The sequence below is a fragment of the Oncorhynchus gorbuscha genome, linkage group LG23, assembly GCF_021184085.1.
Source record: "Oncorhynchus gorbuscha isolate QuinsamMale2020 ecotype Even-year linkage group LG23, OgorEven_v1.0, whole genome shotgun sequence".
Taxonomy (NCBI): Eukaryota; Metazoa; Chordata; class Actinopteri; order Salmoniformes; family Salmonidae; genus Oncorhynchus; species Oncorhynchus gorbuscha.
Window position 1 is genome coordinate 53,481,993 of NC_060195.1, and position 23,811 is coordinate 53,505,803.

Sequence of the window (23,811 nt, forward strand, 5' to 3'; positions counted from 1 at the left end):
GAAATAAAAGTAACAAGTAGTTAAAGAGCAGCAGTAAAATAACAATAGAGAGACTATATACAGGGGGTACAGGTACAGAGTGGGGGCACCGATTAGTCGATGGTAATTGAGGTAATATGTACATGTAGGTAGAGTTATTAAAGTGACTATGCATAGATGATAACAACAGAGAGTAGCAGCGGTGTAAAAGAGGGAGGGTCAATGCAAATAGTCTGGGTGGCCATTTGATTAAATGTTCAGGAGTCTTATGGCTTGGGGGTAGAAGCTGTTTAGAAGCCTCTTGGACATAGACTTGGTGCTCCGGTACCGGTTGCCGTGCGGTAGCAGAAAGAACAGTCTATTACTAGGGTGGCTGGAGTCTTTGACAATTATTAGGGCCTTCCTCTGACACCGCCTGGTGTAGAGGTCCTGGGTGGCAGGAAGCTTGGCCCCAGTGATGTACTGGGCCGTACGCACTACCCTCTGTAGTGCCTTGCGGTCGGAGCCTGAGCAGTTGTCATACCAGGCAGTGATGCAGGTGAGTGGGAGAGAAAGAGAGGGAGAAAGAGCGGGAGTGAGGGAAAGAGAGAGGAGGTGAGTTAGAGTGAGACGGCGAGAACAGAGAAGGGGGATTCTAACAGTGTTTTCCAGTGAACAGGTCAAAGGCCACAGACCTCAAAACCCACAAGCTCAGGCCCTGGTCCTGTCCCTTGGACCAGGCTACCGAGGACTCTGATACCGTGGCTTAGACTTGTACACTGGGTTGAGGGAGAACATGTCAAAGTGGCCAAAGAGGTGAACATAGGGATGAGAAAAGGTGTGAGCCACCCACAACCTACCTGTAATTGGAAACAAATTTGCAAAATGAGTGTCGGGACAACTGATTAGCCCCAGTGTCAAAGATCAAGTCAGGGGCAATGGTTAACATTCAGCAGATGGTATGGAGATTAGAAAAAGGCTAACTTTATTGTTGTGTTTTATTAAATGGATAGTAGTTTATGTAGTTTAATGCTCTGACAACAGATACTGTATGCACTAAACAAAAGCAGAAAGGCCCTATGTGCAGAGTACAGACATAACCATTTATGTCTGTACTCAAGGAAACACCTCTATTTGTCTGTCATCACACACATCGAACAAACAAAAGGGTCTTTGAATTCCTGGTATTTTGTTACACCTACCTATTTATTCAGCACCTCACTGTGACTATAAGGGACAAAACAAGTCAAAGTTAATAGTGACTGGCTGGAACAAAACACTTAAATCAATAGGATGACAGTTCATCTGCTCGTCATTTAACCATTACCTGGGAGAACTACACCTGCTGCTGTGGCTGAGGTTTGATACAGATTTGCCAGCACGTCTCTGTGTCTACTCTGACGGAACAAGGCGAAGACTCAAAACACACACACACACACATATCGGTCTGTGTGTCTCCAGCTCTCATTACCCTGTGTGTGTTTGTGTGTGTGTGTGTTAATGTCTGCTTATATTCCCCCTGCAGAGCTACTTTGCTCTCTGTTTGTCACCTTTGCAGCGAAGGAAAATAAGACTTTCGAGATAAACAAGGCAAAGGAAGGTGAAGGAGGTGTGTGTGTGTGTGTGTGTGTGTGTGTGTGTGTGTGTGTGTGTGTGTGTGTGTGTGTGTGTGTGTGTGTGTGTGTGTGTGTGTGTGTGTGTGTGTGTGTGTGTGTGTGTGTGTGTGTGTGTGTGTGTGTGTGTGTGTGTTAGAGGTGCATAACTGGCTGCAGGGAAGTCAGACGCAGGAGAGCAGAACTGGGTAATAACCGGAGCAGTTTAATGAGGCAAAACCGATGGCACCCAGAACAACAGAATATGGGTTGATATAACCCGGCGCAATCCAGTCTATAATGCACATACACTTTACAACAAATAATTCCACACACAGACATGGGGGGAACAGAGGGTTATATACACGTCACGTAATGAGGGAATGTAAATCAGGTGTGTGGGAAAACAAGACATACCAACTGGAAAATGAATGGTGGATCGGCGAAGGCTAGAAGACCGGTGACGTCGACCGCAGAATGTCGCCCGAACAAGGAGAGGAAACGAATTCGGGCGGAAGTCATGACAGTACCCCCCCACATTGACGTGCGGCTCCAGCAGCGCTCCGACACCGGCATCGGGGACAACCCGGAGGGCGAGGCGCAGGGCGATCCGGACGGAGACGGTGGAACTCCTGCAACATTGAAGGGTCCAACACGTCCTCCACCGGAACCCAGCATCTCCACTAGAACACAGCACCTCCACCGGAACCCAGGCCCCTTGCTCGAATCGTTGAATCCAGTATGGAGCGAACGGCATACGCCGGGACCCCCTCAATGTCCAAAGGGGGCGCAGGAACGTCCCGCACCTCAGACTCCTAGAGCGGACCAGCCACCACCGGCCTGAGGAGAAACACATGGAACGAGGGGTTAATACGGTAATTGGGGGGAGCTGTAACCTTCACCTGAAGGTGAACATGGCCAGGGTCCTATGTCTCATCCGCGCGCGGGAACCAGTCGTCCACCGCAGGAGCCTCGGTCTGACTCTGATGCCAAGGAGTCAGAATTGGCTGATACCCTAGTACTTATTGGAAGTGGGAGAGGTTAGTGGAGGAGTGGCGAAGCGAGTTCTGGGCTATCTCAGCCAAAGGCATGAACGCTGCACACTCCTGGCAATAAGACCGTAGAAACCTACCCACATCCTACCCACAACTCTCTCCACCTGCCCGTTACTCTCAAGGTGAAAACCCAAGGTAAGGCTGATCGAGACCCCCAGACGCTCCATGAATGCTCTCCAGACCCTTGATGTGAACTGGGGACCTCGGTCAGACACTATATCCTCAGGCACTCCATAGTGCCGGAAGACGTGAGTGAACAAGGCCTCTGCAGTCCGTAGGGCCATAGGGAGACCAGACAGAGGAAGGAGACGGCGGGACTTGGAGAAATGGTCCACAATGACCAGGATCGTGGTGTTACCCTGTGAGAGGGACATCTGTGAGAAAATCTGTCGACAGGTGAGACCATGGCCGTTGTGGAACGGGTAAGGGGTATAACTTACCTCTTGGCAGGTGCCTAGGAGCCTTACACTGGGCGCACACCAAGCAGGAGGAAACATAAACCCTCACATCCTTGGCAAAGGTGGGCCACCAGTACTTCCCACTCAAACAGCGCACTGTCCGACCGATACCTGGATGACCAGAGGAGCGTGACAAGTGAGCCCAATAGATCAGCCAGTCACGGACAGCAGATGGAACATACAGACACCCAGCAGAACACTGGAGGGGAGCGGGCTCTGCACGTAATGCCTGCTCAATGTCCGCGTCCAGCTCCCATACTACCGGCGCCACCAGGCAGGAGGCCGGGATTATAGGGGTGGGATCCATGGGCCGCCCCTCTGTGTCATACACTCGGGACAGTGCGTCTGCCTTGACATTCTGGGAACCTGGTCTGGGAACCTGATCTAAAAGGGTGAAAACAAAAAGGGTAAAAAAAGATGGCACGCCTTGCCTGGCGAGGATTCAGTCTCCTCGCTGCCCAGATCTACTCCAGATTGCGGTGGTCAGTCCAGATGAGAAAAGGGTGTTTAGCCCCCTCAAGCCAATGTCTCCATGCCTTCAAAGCCTTGACGACAGCCAACAGCTTCCGGTCCCCCACGTCATAGTTTCGCTCCGCCGGACTGAGCTTCCTCGAGAAGAAGGCACAGGGGCAGAGCTTCGGTGGCGTACCCGAGTGCTGAGAGAGCACGGCTCCTATCCCAGCCTCGGACGCGTCCACCTCCACTGTGAACAGCAAAGAGGAATCCGGATGGGCCAGCACGGGAGCCGAGGTCCGCCTCAGCCAACCACTGCAAACGCACCCGGCCCCCCTTCAGCAGTGAGGAAATGGGAGCCGCTACCTGACCAAAACCCCGGATAAACCTCCAGTAGTAATTGGCAAACGCTAGAAAACGCTGCACCTCCTTTACCGTGTTGGGAGTCAGCCAATTACGCACGGCTGAAATGCGGTCACTCTCCATCTCCATCCCTGAGGTGTAAATGCAGTATCCTAGGAAGGAGACGGAGTGCTAAAAGAACAGGCATTTCTCAGCCGTGACATACAGCTCCAACACACCAAGCACCCTACACACCAAGAACACATGCTCGGCACGTGCAGCGGAGTATATCAGAATGTCATCAATATACACCACTACACCCTGCCCATGCAGGTCCCTGAAAATCTTGTCCACAAAGGCTTGGAAGACTGTCGGGGCATTCATCAACCCGTACGGCATGATAAGGTACTCATAATGCCCTGAGGTAGTACTGATCGCCGTCTTCCACTCGTCTCCCTCCCGGATATGCACCAGATTGTAAGAGCTCCTGAGATCTAGTTTCATGAAGAAGCACACCCCGTACATTGACTCAATCGCTGTGGCTATGAGAGGTAGTGGGTAACTGTACTTCACAGTGATCTGGTTAAGAGCTCGATAATCAATACATGGGCGCAGACCTCCCTCCCTCCTTATTCTTCACAAAAAAGGAATTTAAGGAGACGGGTGAAGTAGAGGACCGAATGTACACCTGACGCAGGGATTCAGAGACATATGTTTCCATAGCCACCGTCTCCGCCTATGACAGGGGATACACGTGACTCCTGGGAAGTGCAGCGTCTACCAGGAGATTTATCGCACAATCCCCCCGACAATGGGGTGGTAATTGAGTCACCTTCTTTTTGACGAAGGCAAGAGCCAAATCAGAATATTTGGGGGGGAATGTGCACAGTGGAGACCTGGTCTGGTCTTTCCACCATAGTAGCACCAACAGAAACCCCTAAACACCTCCCCGAGCACTCTCGCGACCACCCCATGAGAGCCCTCCATTGCCATGAAACAGTGGGGTCATGAAAGGCTAACCAGGGTAGGCCTAGCACCACAGGAAACGCAGGGGAGTCAATAAGGAAAATACTGATTCTCTCCTTGTGACCCCCCTGAGTAACCATGCCCAGGGGAGCGGTGGTCTCAATCAACCCTGACCCTAATGGTTGACTGTCTAAGGCGTGAACTGGGAAGGGCATAGCCACTGGAACGATGGAGATCCCTAAACTATGGGTGAATTATCGATCTATGAAATTCCCAGCCACGCCTGAATCGACGAGCGCCTTATGCTGGGAATGCGGGGAAAACTCAGGAGAAGTAACATACAAAAACACGTGTGCAACAGAGGGCTCTGGGTGAGAATGGTGCCGGCTCACCTGGGGTGACGCCAGACGTTCACATGGATCCCAATCGAAATGGTCCAGCGTGCAGCCGTCCCATCATACTACCGGGGAAGGTTGAGACAAATCCCACTGGGCCCAGGTGCAGGGCAGGCAAGTAGTGGAGACCCCTGTTATGCTGGTGGAGGCGCTCGAGGAACTCCCTGTCTCTCCCAGTGGTCCATAGTTTGGACGATGCGGTCCATGGCGGCGCTGAGATGGTGGAGCATCACCGCGTGCTCCTGGACGCGCACCTCAACTCCTATACCAGGAGCACCTGCTCCTGCTGACTCCATATACGGGTGTGGAATTCTGTAAGAGTTGCGTAACTGGCTGCATGCAAGTCAGGCGCAGGAGAGCAGAACTGGGTAATTAACGGAGCAGTTTAACTTCTTGATGCAACCCATCCCTGTTGTGGGATCATTTTAGTCAGCAACCGCTGAATAGCATAGCGCAACAGTCAAATAATATTACAAAAAAATATTCATATTCAAGAAATCACAAGTGCAATATTGTAAAACACAGTTTAGCCTTTTGTTAATCCACCTGTCGTCTCAGATTTTGAAATTATGCTTTACAGCGAAAGCAATCCAAGCCTTTGTCTAAATGTATCGATAGCCTAGCATAGCATTATGTACACTTAGCATCAGTAATCTTGGTCACGAAAATCAGAAAAGCAATCAAATTAACCGTTTACCTTTGATGATCTTTGGATGTTTTCACTCACAAGACTCCCAGTTACACAACAAATGTTCCTTTTGTTCCATAAAGATTATTGTTATACCCAAAATACCTCCGTTTGTTTGTCGCGTTATGTTCAGAAATCCACAGGAAAGAGCGGTCATGACAACGCAGACAGAAATTTCAAATAGTATCCATAATGTCCACAGAAACGTTTTTTATAATCATTCCTCAGGTACTTTTTAAAATATATATTCGATAATAAATTAACCGAATGTGTGTAGGTATTTCAATAACACCGGATGGAACAATGGCCACTTTACTCTAGCGCAAAACTCACTCTAAGAGCCCCCGCCTATCCACTTACACAATGTGATCTTTTACACTCATTTTTCAAAATAAAAGCCTAAATCTATGTCTACAGACTCTTGACAACGTAGGGAAGCCATAGAAAAAGGAATCTACTTGATATCCCTTTAAATGGAGGATAGGCATGCATAGGAACAGAAGGGTTTCAAAATAAGAGGCACTTCCTGTTTGGGTTTTCCTCAGGGTTTTGGCTGCAATATCAGTTCTATTATACTCACAGACAATATTTTGACAGTTTTGGAAACTTCGAGTGTTTTCTTTCCTAATCTGTAAATGATATGCATATTCTAGCATCTGGTCCTGAGAAATAGGGCGTTTACTTTGGGAATTTTATTTTTCCAAACATAGAAATAGTGCCCCCTAGCTTCAAGAGGTTATTGAGGCAAAACCGACGGCACTCAGAACAACAAAATATGGGTTGAAATAACCCGTAGCAAACCAGTCTATAATGCACATACACTTTACAACAAACAATTCATGGGGGGAACAGGGGGTTATATACACGTGACGTAATGAGGGAATGTAAACCAGGTGTGTGGGAAAACAAGACAAAACATATGGAAAATGAAAGGTGGATCGGCAATGGCTAGAAGACCGGTGACGTCGACCGCCGAATGCTGCCCGAATAAGGAGAGGAACCGACTTCGGCGGAAGTCGTGACAGTGTGTGTGCTTGTGTGTGTTTTGTATTTATTTGTGTATGTTTTACCAAATCCCTTCTTGCCTGTTTAGAATATAACATTCTACATAGCCAGTCCATTGTTAACACCATAAGTAAGTGGTGAGGATTTAAGTGTTTAACACAAATTGTGGTGTTTCAGGAATAAAGGCATTTCAAATTGTGATATTTTTATTCATGTATGTTTTTATTATTGTTTATGTTTATGTAGATCCATACAGTATGGTTGTTTGAATGTGAACGGGCATATATTCCCAATCTGGGGATATCTGTCATCTGTAATCCCACCTCCACCTGTCTCTATACTCCTAATTCAGCCGAGTTTAATTTCCAGAACAGAGAGATGAATCAATCTGATTTTCCTGGGATCAGTAAACTACACTGAACAAAAATATAAACACAACATGTAAAGTATTGGTCCCATGTTTCATGATCTGAAATAAAATATCCCAGAAATGTTCCATACACAAAAAGCTTATTTCTTTCCATTTTTGTGCACAAATTTGTTTACATCCCTGTTAGTGGGCATTTCTCCTTTGCCAAGATAATCCATCCACCTGACAGGTGTGGCATTTCAATAAACTGATTAAACAGCATGATCATTACACAGGTGCAGCTTGTGCTGGGGACAATAAAATACCACTCTAAAATGTGCAGTTTTGTCACACAACACAATGCCACAGTTGTATCAAGTTTTGAGGGAGCGTGCAATTGGCGTGCCACCAGCGCTGTTGCCAGATATTTTAATGTTAATTTCTGTCACACCCTGATCTGTTTCACCTGTTCCTGTGATTGTCTCCACCCCCTGTAGGTGTTGCTTATTTTCCCCAGTGTATTTATCCCTGTGTTTCCTGTCTCTCTTTGCCTATTCGTCTTGTATGTTTAGTCAAGCCACCCAGCATGTTTTTCTTGCACTTATTTTTGCTATTCTCCTTTTTCTAGTCCTCCCGGTTTTGACCCTTGCCTGTTTCTGGAATCTGTACCCACCTGCCTGACCATTCTGCCTGCCTTGACCACGAGCCTGTCTGCCACTCTGTATCTCCTGGACTCTGATCTGGTTTCGACCTTTTGCCTGTCCATGTCTATTCTCTTGCCTACCCCTTTTGATGATTAAACATTGTATGACGCCTACCATCTGCCTCCTGTGTCTGCATCTGGGTCTCGCCTTGATAGATTTAAATGTAATGTAATGTAATAGATTTCACTACCTTAAGCCGCCTCCAGTGTCATTTTAGAGATTTTGGCAGTATGTCCAACCGGCCTCACAACTGCAGACAATGTGTATGGAGTCGTGTGGGTGCGCATTAGCCCATTTTATTGTTGTTGTATCTGTGACCAACAGATGCATGTCTGTATTCCCATTGATTAGGGCTTAATGCATTTATTTCAATTGATTTCCTCATATAAACTGTAACTTGGTAAAACCAACGGAATTGTTCAATGTTGCGCTTAGATGTTATATTTATATATTATTTCAGTATAGAATCTGTTACTTGTTTTACTAATTTACACTTATATGGGCATTAGACAGATTTAGATTATGGATATGTTTATATGTTGACAGGAAAGAAGAATATCTGGATTAGTTTATATACAGTCAAAAAAGAGGGGAGTTAGATTATTGTGAGAGATTATTCAAACAGGGAGACCTGTTTGAATAATCTGGACAAAAACAGTTCAAAGCCCATCTACCTTCTCTCCCTAGTCCCTGTATTGTTCCACTGAGTTTACAACCCCAGTCAGACAGAGGTAGCGGACTTGACATGGCAGTCAGAAGAAATGAAGCGAAGGGAGCGACCAAGCGCAGGGGTGGGCACGATATGAATGTCCTAGGCAACAGATGACGGGTATTATCCTATCAACCTGCTGTTCGTTTTACACCACCACCCACCCTTCTTCCTCCCTCTCTCTATCCCTACGTCCTTCCTCTCTTCTTTTTCAGTGACCAGGAGGTTGCCTTGAGTCCACTGTCTTCCCCTAGCTATAAAACAGCCCAATAATGGGACAGGCAGTGTTGGGGGTTGAAGATGTTTAGAATAGAAACCTCAGAAGAGAGAAGAGACCATTAGGATGCTACTATAGGAGTTACCTCAGCAGAAGGTTTCCCTTTACTCACTGCCTGCAAATCAGCATTTTCGCTGGACAATAGGCTCAGCAGTGGTCCTATGATTGCTTCTTTTCAAATGGTAATGGGCATCCTAGCTCCTCTGCCAGGTTTTTCCTTAGCAAGAGGACAAATTACAGTTTACAAGGCGGGCATAGAAGAAAAAATAAAATGAAAAAAATAATAATTCTGAGCTGAATATCTTTTTTCGTCCCTCTTCTTTTTTTTATTATTCAACAAACTGACATGTAAATTACCCTTTAAGTGCTCCACTCCAGGGCTCTGATCATCCCCTAATTGTGGCAGTCAATTGTGGCCAACAGTCTCTTCAATCCCAGGCGCTTTGACAACAAGCACCAGGATCAAAGAGGAATCAACTCCCTTCAATTTCTCTCTATTTATGGAAGTGCCAAAAAGACTGCAGTGAGAGGTGAGAGTGAGAGGGCACTAGACCAGTGCTTTACAGAGAGAGAGAGAGAAGAGAGAGAGGAAATTATCGCATCACAATAGTCATTTGTTCATTACAGTTCTATAACCCTGATATTTGACAGTGATCCTGTATTGACGTGCTCCATACACAGGACAGTTACAGCTGATAACAGGCTTGACTCACATATTGATACATCATGTTTTGTGTGACAGAGTATTTTAATAGCAGTTGTTATTGTTTTCATGACGAAAGCGAAACAAGACTGTATCTACACCTGTATTTGCCTAAACCGTTTACATTTGCCAGTGTAGGAGAAACCATTGCAGGTATACCTGTTAGCTGTGGGGCTCCCAAGTGGCGCATAGCAGTGCTAAAGGTGTCATTACAGGCCATAGTTCAATCCCCACCTGCCGTGATCGGAAGTCCCATAGTGTGGCGCACAATTGGCCCAATGTTGTTAAGGGAGGGTTTGGCTGGGGTAGGCCGGCGCCGACAGAGATGGCCGCCTCGCTTCGCGTTCCTAGGAAACTTTTTTTTTTTTTACTTGTTATTTCTTACATTAGTACCCCAGGTCATCTTAGGTTTCATTACATACAGTCGAGAAGAACTACTGAATATAAGAGCAGCGTCAACTCACCATCAGTACGACCAAGAATATGACTTTCGTGAAGCGGATCCTGTGTTCTACCTTTCACCCAGGACAACGGAATGGATCCCAGCCGGCGACCCAAAAAAACGACTTCGTAAAAGAGGGAAACGTAGCGGTCTTCTGGTCAGACTCTGGAGACGGGCTCATCGTGCACCACTCCCCACTATACTTCTCGCCAATGTCCAGTCTCTTGACAACAAGGTTGATGAAATCCGAGCAAGGATAGCATTCCAGAGGGACATCAGAGTCTGTAACGTTCTTTGCTTCACGGAAACATGGCTCACTGGAGAGACGCTATCGGAGTCGGTGCAGCCAGCTGGTTTCTCCGGGCATCGCGCCGACAGAAACAAACATCTTTCTGGTAAGAAGAGGGGCGGGGGCGTATGCCTTATGGCTAACGAGACGTGGTGTGGTCACAAAAGCATACAGGAACTCAAGTCCTTCTGTTCACCTGATTTAAAATTCCTCATAATCAAATGTCGACCGCATTATCTACCAAGGGAATTCTCTTCGATTATAATCACAGCCGTATATATTCCCCACCCAAGCAGACACATCGATGGCTCTGAACGAACTTTATTTGACTCTTTGCAAACTGGAATCCATACATCCTGAGGCTGCATTCATTGTAGCTGGGGATTTTAACAAGGCTAATCTGAAAACAAGTCTCCCTAAATTGTATCAGCATATCGATTGCGCAACCAGGGCTGGCAAAACCTTGGATCACTGCTATTCTAACTCCAGCAACGCATATAAGGCGCCCTCCTTTCGGAAAAGCTGACCACGACTCCATTTTGTTGATCCCTGCCTACAGACAGAAACTATAACAAGAAGCTCCCGCGCTGAGGTCTGTTCAACGCTGGTCCGACCAATCTGATTCCACACTCCAAGACTGCTTCCATCACATGGACTGGGATATGTTTCGTATTGCGTCAGACAACAACATTGACGAATACGCTGATTCTGTGTGCGAGTTCATTAGAACGTGCGTTGAAGATGTCGTTCCCATAGCAACGATTAAAGTATTCCCAAACCAGAAACCGTGGATTGATGGCAGCATTCGCGTGAAACTGAAAGCGCGAACCACTGCTTTTAATCAGGGCAAGGTGACCGGAAATATGACAGAATACAAACAGTGTAGCTATTCCCTCCGCAAAGCAATCAAACAAGCTAAGCGTCAGTATAGAGACAAAGTAGAATCTCAATTCAACGGCTCAGACACAAGAGATTTGTGGCAGGGTCTACAGTCAATCACGGATTACAAAATGAAAACCAGCCCCGTCACGGACCAGGATGTCTTGCTCCCAGTCAGACTAAATAACTTTTTTGCCCGCTTTGAGGACAATACAGTGCCACTGACACGGCCTGCAACCAAAACATGCGGCCTCTCCTTCATTGCAGCCGAGGTGAGTAAAACATTTAAACGTGTTAATCCTCGCAAGACTGCAGGCCCAGACAGCATCCCCAGCTGTGCCCTCAGAGCATGCGCAGACCAGCTGGCTGGTGTGTTTACGGACATATTCAATCAATCCCTATCCCAGTCTGCTGTTCCCACATGCTTCAAGAGGGCCACCATTGTTCCTGTTCCCAAGAAAGCTAAGGTAACTGAGCTAAACGACTACTGCCCCGTAGCACTCACTTCCGTCATCATGAAGTGCTTTGAGAGACTAGTCAAGGACCATATCACCTCCACCCTACCTGACACCCTAGACCCACTCCAATTTGCTTACTGCCCAAATAGGTCCACAGACGATGCAATCTCAACCACACTGCACACTGCCCTAACCCATCTGGACAAGAGGAATACCTATGTGAGAATGCTGTACATCGACTACAGCTCGGCATTTAAAACCATAATACCCTCCAAGCTCGTCATCAAGCTCGAGCCCTGCCCTGTGCAACTGGGTGCTGGACTTCCTGCCGGGCCGCCCCCAGGTGGTGAGTGTTGGCAACAACATCTCCACCCCGCTGATCCTCAACACTGAGGCCCCACAAGGGTGCGTTCTGAGCCCTCTCCTGTACTCCCTGTTCACCCACGACTGCGTAGCCACGCACGCCTCCAACTCAATCATCAAGTTTGCGGACGACACAACAGTGGTAGGCTTGATTACCAACAACGACGAGACGGCCTACAGGGAGGAGGTGAGGGCCCTCGGAGTGTGGTGTCAGGAAAATAACCTCACACTCAACGTCAACAAAACTAAGGAGATGATTGTGGACTTCAGGAAACAGCAGAGGGAACACCCCCTATCCACATCGATGGAACAGTAGTGGAGAGGGTAGCAAGTTTTAAGTTCCTCTGCATTCACATCACAGACAAACTGAATTGGTCCACCCACACAGACAGCATCGTGAAGAAGGCGCAGCTGAAGAAATTTGGCTTGTCACCAAAAGCACTAACAAACTTCTACAGATGCACAATCGAGAGCATCCTGGCGGGCTGTATCACCGCCTGGTACGGCAACTGCTCCGCCAACAACCGTAAGGCTCTCCAGAGGGTACTGAGGTCTGCACAACGCACCACCGGGGGCAAACTACCTGCCCTCCAGGCCACCTACACCACCCGATGTCACAGGAAGGCCATAAAGATCATCAAGGACAACAACCACCCGAGCCACTGCCTGTTCACCCCGCTATCATCCAGAAGGCGAGGTCAGTACAGGTTCATCAAAGCTGGGACCGAGAGACTGAAAAACAGCTTCTATCTCAAGGCCATCAGACTGTTAAACAGCCACCACTAACATTGAGTGGCTGCTGCCAACACACTGACTCAACTCCAGCAACTTTAATAATGGGAATTGATGGGAAATTATGTAAAATATATCACTAGCCACTTTAAACAATGCTACCTAATATAATGTTTACATACCCTACATTATTCATCTCATATGTATACATATATACTGTACTCTATATCATCTACTGCATCTTTATGTAATACATGTATCACTAGCCACTTTAACTATGCCACTTTGTTTACATACTCATCTCATATGTATATACTGTACTCGATACCATCTACTGCATCTTGCCTATGCCGCTCTGTACCATCACTCATTCATATATCTTTATGTACAGATTCTTTATCCCCTTACACTTGTGTGTATTGGAATTGTTAGTTAGATTACTTGTTGGTTATTGCTGCATTGTCGGAACTAGAAGCACAAGCATTTCGCTACACTCGCATTAACATCTGCTAACCATGTGTATGTGCCAAATAAAATTGGATTTGATTGAAATAAGAATATGTTCTTAACTGACTTGCCTAGTTAAATCTGTGAACACTCTTTACCTACCCTGTGGTGACCAGCGGCTTCACTGTGATTAATATTTTTCTCAGGATGAAAAAAAATCACAAACAATAGACAGTGTTACAACTCACAATGACTAAGGTATTCTCTATTACTTTACACCCTGGTCATTTGAGAGTCAAAGTAACCCCCCTCCCCCCCCTTGGGAGGACTAAACCTTGATGAACACTGATGCTTGGTAGATATCCAACCTGATAATTGCCCTACCATAAATCCATTAAATAAACAGTGGCTGGTAGTTGGGAGGGTGGGGAGAATTACATGTCATTTTCTGCATTGTTATTCAGCCACATCAATTAGAGTTTATTGGCTTTTTATCCAAGACATATCACCCTTGCTATGCACCAGGTTCGTGTAAATGAACACACTGTATTGAAATTGTTGAGCAAGAGAGAGAGATAGAGAAACAGGGCAGAATTAGGCCAATATTCACAAATAGTAACAACTCAACAAAGAGCAATTCAGTTTTGGAACATCTAAAATACGGTGACCCCCTCTCATTCCATTACCAAGCCCTGCAATTCCAAGAGCTGAGCAAAGAAAAGAGTCCCCTCATCCGGCTGGCCCTGGGGCTGAGTTCACAAACCTGTTCTACTAACACACTGACCAGAACATCCAATCAATCAGAATAAAACAAATTACAACACAGTCAAAAACAAAACTACATTGCTTATTGGGAAACACAAGCAGAAGCACAAGGCAAAATGCAGTGCTATTTGGCCCTAAATCGACAGTACACAGTGGCTAACTATTTGACCATGCTTACTGTTCAAAACCTTTGAAAAAAATTAACAAAGTACAGGCTCAGTGAGCACAGCCTTCCCAATGAGAAGGGTAGACACAGGGAAACCTGGCTCCCTGTAGAGGAAAGGCTGTGCAACCACTGCACAACAGCAGAACCTGAGACAGCTGCATTTCCTGACGAAATGTCCAAAAAAAGTCAAACAATCAGAGAGTGTAATTTCCCCAAAATTGAAACATTTATTCAAGGTTTGAAAGGCCTCTCTGATGAGAATAAGCCACCCATCCTGTTGGATGAGGCCGCAGAGAGCTATGGGTTTGCAGCACACTACATTGCTGCCTGCCATAGGGACAGTGTCTGACAGACCAACCAACCTGCACATGTCCTCTATGCTTATTGTTATTGTTCAATGTATTTTGACCCTTAGTTATTGTTGTTACTGTTGTCCCGTTGACAATTACGTCATGAGAGAGAGAGAGAGAGAGAGAGAGAGAGAGAGAGAGAGAGAGAGAGAGAGAGAGAGAGAGAGAGAGAGAGAGAGAGAGAGAGAGAGAGAGAGTAGACATGGTTTGGTTTGAGGAAACAAGTTAGTTATATTAATTTTATTTCTATGTCCTAAGAGGAAGTAGCTCGCATCATCTATGGAAGCAGACATTAAAAGGCTGATATGCAAATGTAGGGAAGAGATTAGAGATACAACAGTTATTCAAATGTTTGATTAATAATGCATCATCGCCACCGTCATTTATTCATTCCAGGGAGCGATAAGTCATTTTTCGAGTCAAGAGTGAAATACGTTTTCCTGTTTTCCTTGAGCAGCTTACCTTTTTTAAAGCACACTTTGGGTGACTAACTTTTGTCCATGTCAAATATTAACTTATTGTGTTTTATGTCTATCTCTTCTGGGTATAAATACTTCGCAAAGAGGGAATATCCAAATATTAAAACAGGAAATACTGGTTTTCTGAGTCCCTCACAGCCTCCCTCCACCAATCTGTTACTTTTCTGGCCACTGGGGACCTGACCTCTTTCCACAGGAAAGATTCAAAGTAAAGCAGAACATCTGATCTGTCTCTTATTTGTGCAGCTCAAATGAACAAGTTGTAATTCGCAGCCTCAGATCGAGTCACCATGCACTTACTCTGTTGATTTTAACAAGAGCAACCAACAGAAGAAAAATCTATACGTTTCTGATGTAAGCTTTATGTTCACAGTCTCAGATCGAGTCACCATGCACTTACACTGTTGATTTTAACAAGAGCAACTAACAGAAGAATAATCTATATGTTTCTGATGTAAGATTTTTGCTTCTAAGCAATCTGTTACTTTGCGATCTCTCTCTCTTTCTCCTCTCTCTCTCTGTCTCACTTTCTTTTATATACACTGAGAAACATCTGAAGTGTTTTTGAGAAAAGCACAAGCAAAGGACAAGTGCTCATTTGACTGTAAGGCCTGTAGCGAATGTAAACTAAATTCATTTCCCGTGTTTGAGACTTCTTCCCCGAAGATCACACACACACACACACACACACACACACGGTCGTACTCTGTTCTCCAATTGTCCATCAATCTCTCATGTTCTTCACTCTGTTACACTGCGAGCAACGGTGGATGGCATAATATCTGCGGCTGTCTACAGCAGTGGGATCAGAATATCACAGAACGGGTCCCATAGACAGACCTACAGTCGATGTTGTTGTGGCGACTGTAGTGTACGGAGAGAGAGGGAGAGTTAAAAAAACAAAACTAGAGGGATAGATATGGTCTGGTGAAGGAGATGCTTTGTGTCACACCATTATCATTTAGGCCCTTATACATTGTATTGTATACCAAACGTCTTTAGAAGACTGTCAAACTGTATGCTTAGGGCCTTAGACATACTAGATACTCACCATCGTTGTTAGAAGCTGTCAGCGGTATATAGGATATATGTAGTCATAAAAGTAGTCATACTTTATGTAAGACATTGAATTATCTTCAACATAAATCTTACTTACCGTAATGGATCATATACCGTACTTGTGGTTTGTGAACTTATTTAGGGGCGACATTGAAACAGTGCAATGTAGAGCAGCTTTGGGGTATGTTCTCATGTACAGGAAATGACACCGTCCTGTTCTCCTCCTCCTCTCATCCCCCTCTCTTATTTAGTTTGGGGATTCCATTCCATTCGATTCTTTTCCCACCACCACCTGTGAATTCTCCTCCTCCTCCTAAGTTTTAGCACAGATGGAACATTTCTGGGGAGCAATTCCATCATGATAGCTGCTCCTTTCCCAGCACAGAACAGCAGTCCTGCAGGGAGTTGGAATCCAAAGATAGCCGTGTTTCCATGCGACTGTATGGGGAGGACAACATCAATTACATATCTTTGGAAAATATAATAATTTGTGACTGGTTTGGAATTATACAATAGACTAGGATTTGTGTAACTGCTGTACTTTTACCCGACAAGTTATCTTGGCAATAGTCAGATAAAAGGTCTTATTAGTATACAAAGAAACGACGTGTTATGCTTATGATACTGTTATGGCAAGTGAGAGGTCACATCTGGCTCCTGATATAATCATGAACCGTAGTGTGCTTCAGCAGTGGAGTCTATAAACTGAACGGAGTCACCGTCTGCTCTCTGCATTCAAAGTGTGGCCGACAAAAAAAGGTCTTGGGCTTCACTCATCATACTCCACCTTCCCCCCTTTTTCTTTCAAAATGTGTTCCACCTGATGAAGGTGATTTCGGGACCCTAAACGGTCAGTAATGACTTTTTAAAATGTATTTTATTTTAATTTAATTTTATATAATATTTGACATATTTTGCTATCCTCAACTGTTAAAAAATACAAGTGCACCGTATTGTAACTAGCTAGAATCCTTATACCTGACTGGTGAGTAGACCAGTTGACTGGTTGAATAACTACCAGGTTAAATACCAGGATCATTACTGATTCCACCGTGTATTATGTACTGCAACACTATGTTATAAACCATAGGCCTATACTGCTTCTGTGGTGCATAGGATATAAGCTATACAGTTTTATTGTTGCGCCACACGATCATTTAAATGTCAACCTAGTTGAAATTGACATAGCCTAGATGTATTTACTGCTTCATAAAACGGTCATATTTGATTCCTTGCTAAATGAATAAGTAATGATAAAACTGACAAAGGGCATATATTTGCTGTATTGATATAATTCATACCGGCAAACATGGCACGTACAAATAAAGACACTTGCTTTCCAGAGCCACAAGAGTGTGTTGTGTTTCCTCTCAATTAAATTAACAGATTCATTAACGCTAAGGTCCCCCTATAGGTCATCCATCGTCAGTAATCCCCTTTCACGCTGTATATGTTTGTATAAAATATTCAAGCTGGAAGCAAGGAGCGGTGTCACTCAGAGCGCGCGGGAATGAATGAGCAGGGACACCGCTCCAGTTGTTGAGCGGCAGCACAGAGGGATTTGGCAAGTCAGACAGAGACCATGCACTTGCTTGACATACATTCGGTGCGCACTTAAAATGAATGACTTTGCGTCTTTATCTGGCATGCAATTGCAGGCTATTATTTGCTGTCAAAATCGGAAGCGAATCACACGCCTACATCAGTCTTAATCTCACACACATGCTGTACATAACATTAACACACAAAGCAGATTACTCCGTGGAGCTGCAAAACTTGAGTTTGGAGTAGCCTACTTACCAGCTGCAGTAAAGCGGGATCCCCTTCTTCAAGTCTGTAACGCACTATCACCTGACTGCGACCAATAACAGCTGCATAAATGACAACAACGTTATTTTGTACATACCTAGCTAATGAAAATACAACATAAATATAGTAGTAGGCTACAAATAAACACAATACTGTACGTGTAATAATAAACATAATAATCGTAATAACACATTTTTAAAAATAATAATATTCTTAATAATAATCATAATTGTAATTAATACAATGATATATAATTCATTAAAATGAATTGCAGATTTAAAAAAAATATTGAAAAATACTCTAATATCAATCTATTTTCAGCTAAGCTGTCTATATCGACCGCCTTTTGGAATATTTAATGCCAGATGTTGAGCACCTTTTCCTCTCGAGCTGGGCTTCCAAGTTCTCTGGAATCTGATTGGCTTTGGACAAAGGCATCAAACAGTCGAGCCTCTTGATTGATGATTTAATTATCCATACAGTTGATAACTGCATAGGACAGGACAGAAAATATAATACTTTATTTACATAACCAATCACAGCGTTGAAAAGGTGGAGCCTCCCTCTCCATCTATAGTGAGAGACAGACAGAAATAGAAACAACAGCATCACAAGGAAAATACATGAATAAATCAAATAGAGAAATCTTAATTGGAGTAATAACCATGTCATATAGTTGCAATAGAGAGAAATATTTTGGTCGATATAACATTGAATAACACCTGTGAAAAAAAGGAATAAAGTACACACTTGACGTGTTTCAATCCTGGTCAGAGTGATGAGTTCACAAACACTTTGTTTAAAACACACAGGGAAAACTTCTAATAAAGTACCTGTACGCACCTGACTGCACCTGGCACTTGCGAGAAGCACCTCAATATACACATCTCTTTCGCTCTTGTAGGTGCATGGGGCATGCGCCGTTATACATGCTCCACTCATAGTGGTTATTACGATAGTACAACATAAACGCACGTCCATAGAGGCAAATAAATACACGTTTACAAATTTAAAACATTAACAACCCAAACCGCTGATGCTCACTTCCTTAACACTCTGCAACCCTTATACTTTCATCCCTGGTATGTGTGAGAGTCAGTCAAACTTGCAACACTGTCATTTCGGTCCCTTTCCCCCCTTTCAGATGTGGTCGTGTGGGTTGAATATGAGAGTGTTCCAACTTTTCTTCTTCCGGATAATATTCTTGTTTCTTCGGCTGCTTATACGTGGTAGTCATAGTCCGACAGTCACAGTTCATTTCACTCGGATCAAACAGCCTGGGAGATAAAATAAAAAATAAGAAACGTGTCACGTTTACCAAAAGATGCTCACGTTTGGTCCTGCTCAATTATCCCCTCCCGTGAAGACAGGTGGCGCGTGTCCCAGAGTTGGTTCTCTCCTCTCCTCCGTAGTACAGAAAAGAAAAAGAAAAAAATGTCATTAGAAGAGGCGTAACACGTCAGTCCGTCCCCAGGTTTGTTTCCTGGAGTGTCTGAAAGAGATCAGTCCTAACCTGCCCTAGCAGGAATAACGGTCCTTCCGAACCACTATTTCTAAGGCTTTATTATCGTTGCAAGGATCCCTGCACATTTCTCTCCGCAATTGCTTACCGCGGCAGTCTTGTGTTATCACTACAACCGAAGTCAACCGAAAAGATACCACTATACGAAATCAGGTACGTGTCCATTTCTTTACCTCGACTAATAACCTTTATAAAATATGTCATTTATCATTTTAGAGATTGCGACTTAGAGCTTTTATAAGGGATTTGGTGATGTAGTATTGCGTTCACTTTAAACTTTCTCTACCTGCACAGGTGGATGAGGTAGCGGTGCCTTTTAAATATCTAGGCTTGCAAGTGCGTTCCAACAGAACATATGCAGTTTTACAGAATATGATGAAAAGCCTACTATTCGAGCCGAAAAACCACGAGAAAAAGAAACAAAAAAACAAGCCCGGTCTTCTTCAGCTTTGGATTCACTTTCACCGAGCCAAGCACGCACCCTTTTGTATCCAACTCGTTTTTGTTAGTGTCTTTCTGTATTTTTTGGTTTCGTAGAGTAGAAGTTGTCTGTCTCACAATATGGTAAATATTCGCTTATCATATCAACGTTATTTATTTGTTCAGATAGCTGTAATATGTTTCAATTCCTGTCTGGATAATTGTATATTTGTTGACACATCATTTTGTGGTATTTGTTAGTTTGTGTGTGTTTATTTGTTTTTCCTGTCGTGGGTCGTTCCTCATAGTAAAACAATCCATTGGCAGAATTTAACCCACTCATTTCGCACGATTAGTCCATTGAAAGCATGAATGTTTTCATGTTTTGTCTGTTTTTGCTTATTTATGCATGTACGTTTTTCAACATGACAGGCCTAAAACGTAAAATATGCATGCTATCTAAAATTAACCTTAAACGAACAAATGTAGTAATATTCGCAATTTAATTGTGGAGTACATTTACATTTATGCATTTAGCACTACGTATTTCACAACATAGCTTTTTGTATCATCTTTCATGTGTATTGTTTTGTGTTGTAAGTGATATGGGCCTAGCGGAGTGAAATTGCTCTTCTTTCCACCCTGTGATATTTACATTTGACACAAAGCCTATTGTTGAACTCATAACTTTAACATTGCCCCAGTCATCATCAATGTAGGTTACTCTCAATTTTAAAAATGTAAGGTTAAAAAAAACATAAACCCAGATAAATCAATGTAGGCCTACTGTTTGCGATATACGAGTTATTTTTATTTATATATATATATAGGAGCAGAACATAAAATGAAAACAGCACAAAAGAAAGAAAATGATCAATGGTAAAACTTTTCTTATTTGAATGAACATAATGTAAAACGCATGCTTAACCCAGCACGGCCATGACTTAGTGAATTATGCCTCATACTGAAGGTGCAACTCCATGTCTCCCCCTTTCTCTGCCTCCTCTCCTTCCCCGTCGTCATGTTCACTTCCACTTATCATCATCCCCGATCACAGGCATTATACAGATCAACAATACATTGATCGACCCCTTATCGTACTCCAGCATAGGTATAAAATCAAATAAAATGTGTATATTGGGTTTTCTATTATTTTCTCTTTTACTTGGCGCCTGAAATTGAAATGGTTTCTCCCAGTCAGTCCAGTGTACTCACATTGTTGCTGCCTGTGTTTGGTTGTTAGATATTGAGCCTGCGTGCTGCTGCTGCTGATTCAAGGAGTCGAGTCCATGCGAGCTGCCATCTGATCCACTCTTATCAATGAAGCACGAGATCATGGCGGATGGCCCCAGGTGTAAGAGGCGAAAACAAGCCAACCCAAGAAGGAAAAACGGTAAGAAAATACATATATAAAATAACATACTGTCATTTGCTAAATATGTTTGTTGTGGATCTAGAGCTGTAATGTTGTCACTGTGACTGTAGTTCAGAGGGGCTGGCTACGAATGACCAAATGCGTGTTTTTGTTCTGCTCTCGTCTCATAGGAAATAAAGGGACACTTCTAACTGGGAAATAATGCGTAATGTGTCCGTATTGTACTGTGTACACAGGCGGGACTGTCTATCCTTCATTGTGAAATTAGGAGCACAACGTCTTTGCTAATTTCGTAATTTTTACAGAGACGATTAGACGGAAGTTGTAATAAGTTGAGAGTTTATCGTTGCGCGAAAAGACTGAGTAGCAGTGAGAGGAATTTCAGAAAGTTTCCCATCCCATATAACGGTTCAGTCGCGAAGTCCCTTATTGCCCACCAAGACAAACCCGTTAGACGAGGACTGATTTTATTTGCTGTTCTGTAGTTGACGTACCTGTAGATTCAGTTGTTTAGCATATTTTTTTTCAGCAAGTGTTTGTTCCTTATGCTACACATTGCTTAGATTCTCACACTCCTGAGTATATTATTTCATTAATGTAACTCGTTTGTATATGTCTAAACGTTATTGTTATGTTTAGGTCTCGCGTTGTACCCAAATTATTTGTTACAGTGTTACATCTACTTTCTCTCGAAACATTGTCCCCCTTTTCAGTAAGGAATGATTAGTGTCCCACACCGTTGGCAACTGACAAGAATATGAAACAGAACATGGGGGGACAATTCGCTGTGAACACGGTGTATTAGCTTAGTTGACTAATTTATTATAAACAAATAAGATGGCATGTGCGCTAAGATGGTGATATTGACCGGTGGTGTGTCTCGTGTCATTTATTATATTATTAGCAATATGAAGTGCTTGTATGGAGCAAATAGCGGTGAAGGATACGTTTTTCACTCTATTATTGTCAACTGTTTGTTCACCCACCGAACTGTGTTACACGTTGGGAGTTATTGAACCATGTCCTGGATGACTTTTCGTAGGGAATATACGTCTGTTCCTTTCCCTTTTGTGGACTGTACACTACAATACACCCCGTGCCCAAGTAAATCCAGCATCACCACATGCCTGGGTCCCGAGATCTTTTCTTACACGGGAATGCCTTGCATTTTATTTTGTACCTGGTATTTTCAGTTTCTGTTGCTGTTTAAAGTGGCCTTATCAAATGCGTATGAATTTTGCTTGTACTTGTGAAATGTCTCCCCTTTATGTGTCTCTTTTCCTTATTAAATGTTGTGTATTGATTTTCGTACAATCAATACAAGGAGAGTCATTGACAATTACAAGCGTAGCTTCCAGCTTGTTGTTGTTCTGAATAACAAAAGATAGGAGTGAAAGTAAGTTCCCCCTTTTCACTGTAGTTTCTAGGAGATAAGAATGTTCTTTCTTCCTTTCTTGCCTCTGAGCACCAGTTCCCACCTGTTCCAGTAAACAAAAGTTTGGATTACTTTCAAACACTCCAGTCAAGTAAGTGTTTTCTGACAAACACACACCTGATGATTGACATTTTTTGCATTTGTCAGACAGAAAAATCCTTTCAAGTTCCCTCCATTGCAACAGCAGCAAGCATCCTCACACACTCTCAATGCAAAAATAATTAGCAATGGTATTTTAGTCGCTCCCCCCCCCCACCCCCAGTGCTGATGTGGTGTGCAGTGTGCACATATTATAGGCCGACTGAGCAAGTAGAAATTCGGCATTCTTGATTCTATCATGTTTTTCTAATATGCCATTGTGATCATAGATGTTGCCCTCTTATTTACATTTTCTGGTCACGAGATGCCTCCAATAGCTCTCTCCCTTTGGGAATGCTGTGGTTGAGCTATTCAGACAGAGTGGATTTCATTTTCTCCCCCTGGATGCATGGAGAGATGTCATAGGAGCTGAGCTTGTGTGTCTGGCCGTTTAGATAACACCACCATACAGCTATCTATGAGGATCCTTATCAGAACGATAGCCTACACACTGAGGTTACTTGAATGCAGTAAGCAAGAGAGAAAACATAGACCATCAATTGAAATATTTTGAATATTGATAGATTGATTATGTAAATGATTTATTTACGATATGGGTAGAAAAATACATTATTTTATGCATGAGAGTTTGTCATGTTATCCAGAAGACATTTCTCTGTAGTTCTAGATTTTTTTTTTTTTAGTACGATTTCAAAGTTTTGATTCACATTTACGGCTACATTTTGTAGCCAGTATTCTGACCTTAGAGGGAGATTCTGTAATTCCAGGTACATTTATTCAGATTAGGTTATTTGGTCCCGTTATCGTAGGTAATAATGCTTTTCTAGCCATGCATAGTGGTTCTGACTTCGCTGTTTGTTGATAACACGACTTTGGCGTGGGATTCTATAGGCCCACATATGATACGATACATACTTATCGTATCCATAGCTAAAGAGTGTTTAAGTCAATCTCACAGTTCGGTGCAAGGTGATAGTGGCAACCCTGTAGTTTGTTGGAGTTTTTCTCTCTGCCTGCCTTCCCAGGTGTTGCAAGTCAGACCCAGCTGTGGGGCTCGACCTCACTGTA

The 23,811-nt window shown here is 43.7% G+C and overlaps 1 protein-coding gene and 1 long non-coding RNA gene across 9 annotated transcripts in view; one reads left to right on the top strand and one right to left on the bottom strand.

The window, feature by feature from the left end:
* Positions 1-1,711: 1,711 nt before the first annotated feature.
* Positions 1,712-21,355, bottom strand: LOC124011623. 3 transcript variants are annotated; one of them, XR_006834596.1, is made up of 5 exons: positions 18,736-21,355; positions 18,269-18,381; positions 17,884-17,954; positions 16,181-16,521; positions 14,748-15,888 (listed from the first exon to the last, which is right to left on the bottom strand). It is a non-coding gene; the product is annotated as an uncharacterized LOC124011623 (long non-coding RNA). The 3 variants fall into 3 exon arrangements; XR_006834597.1 differs by lacking the exons at positions 14,748-15,888; positions 16,181-16,521 and adding an exon at positions 1,712-2,390; XR_006834595.1 differs by having other exon boundaries at positions 14,748-16,521.
* Positions 18,423-23,811, top strand: part of LOC124011622 (zinc finger E-box-binding homeobox 2-like) — a 78,520-nt gene continuing 73,131 nt past the window's right edge. For 5 of the 6 annotated variants that reach the window (XM_046325073.1, XM_046325078.1, XM_046325077.1 and 2 more), the window contains exons 1-2: positions 18,423-19,567; positions 21,078-21,227. In XM_046325073.1, coding sequence (XP_046181029.1) covers positions 21,155-21,227 — 73 coding nt within the window. In that variant the 5' untranslated portion in view covers positions 18,423-19,567; positions 21,078-21,154. Of the gene's footprint in view, positions 19,568-21,077; positions 21,228-23,811 lie in introns of those variants that run through there. The other variant, XM_046325079.1, reaches the window with a different exon arrangement.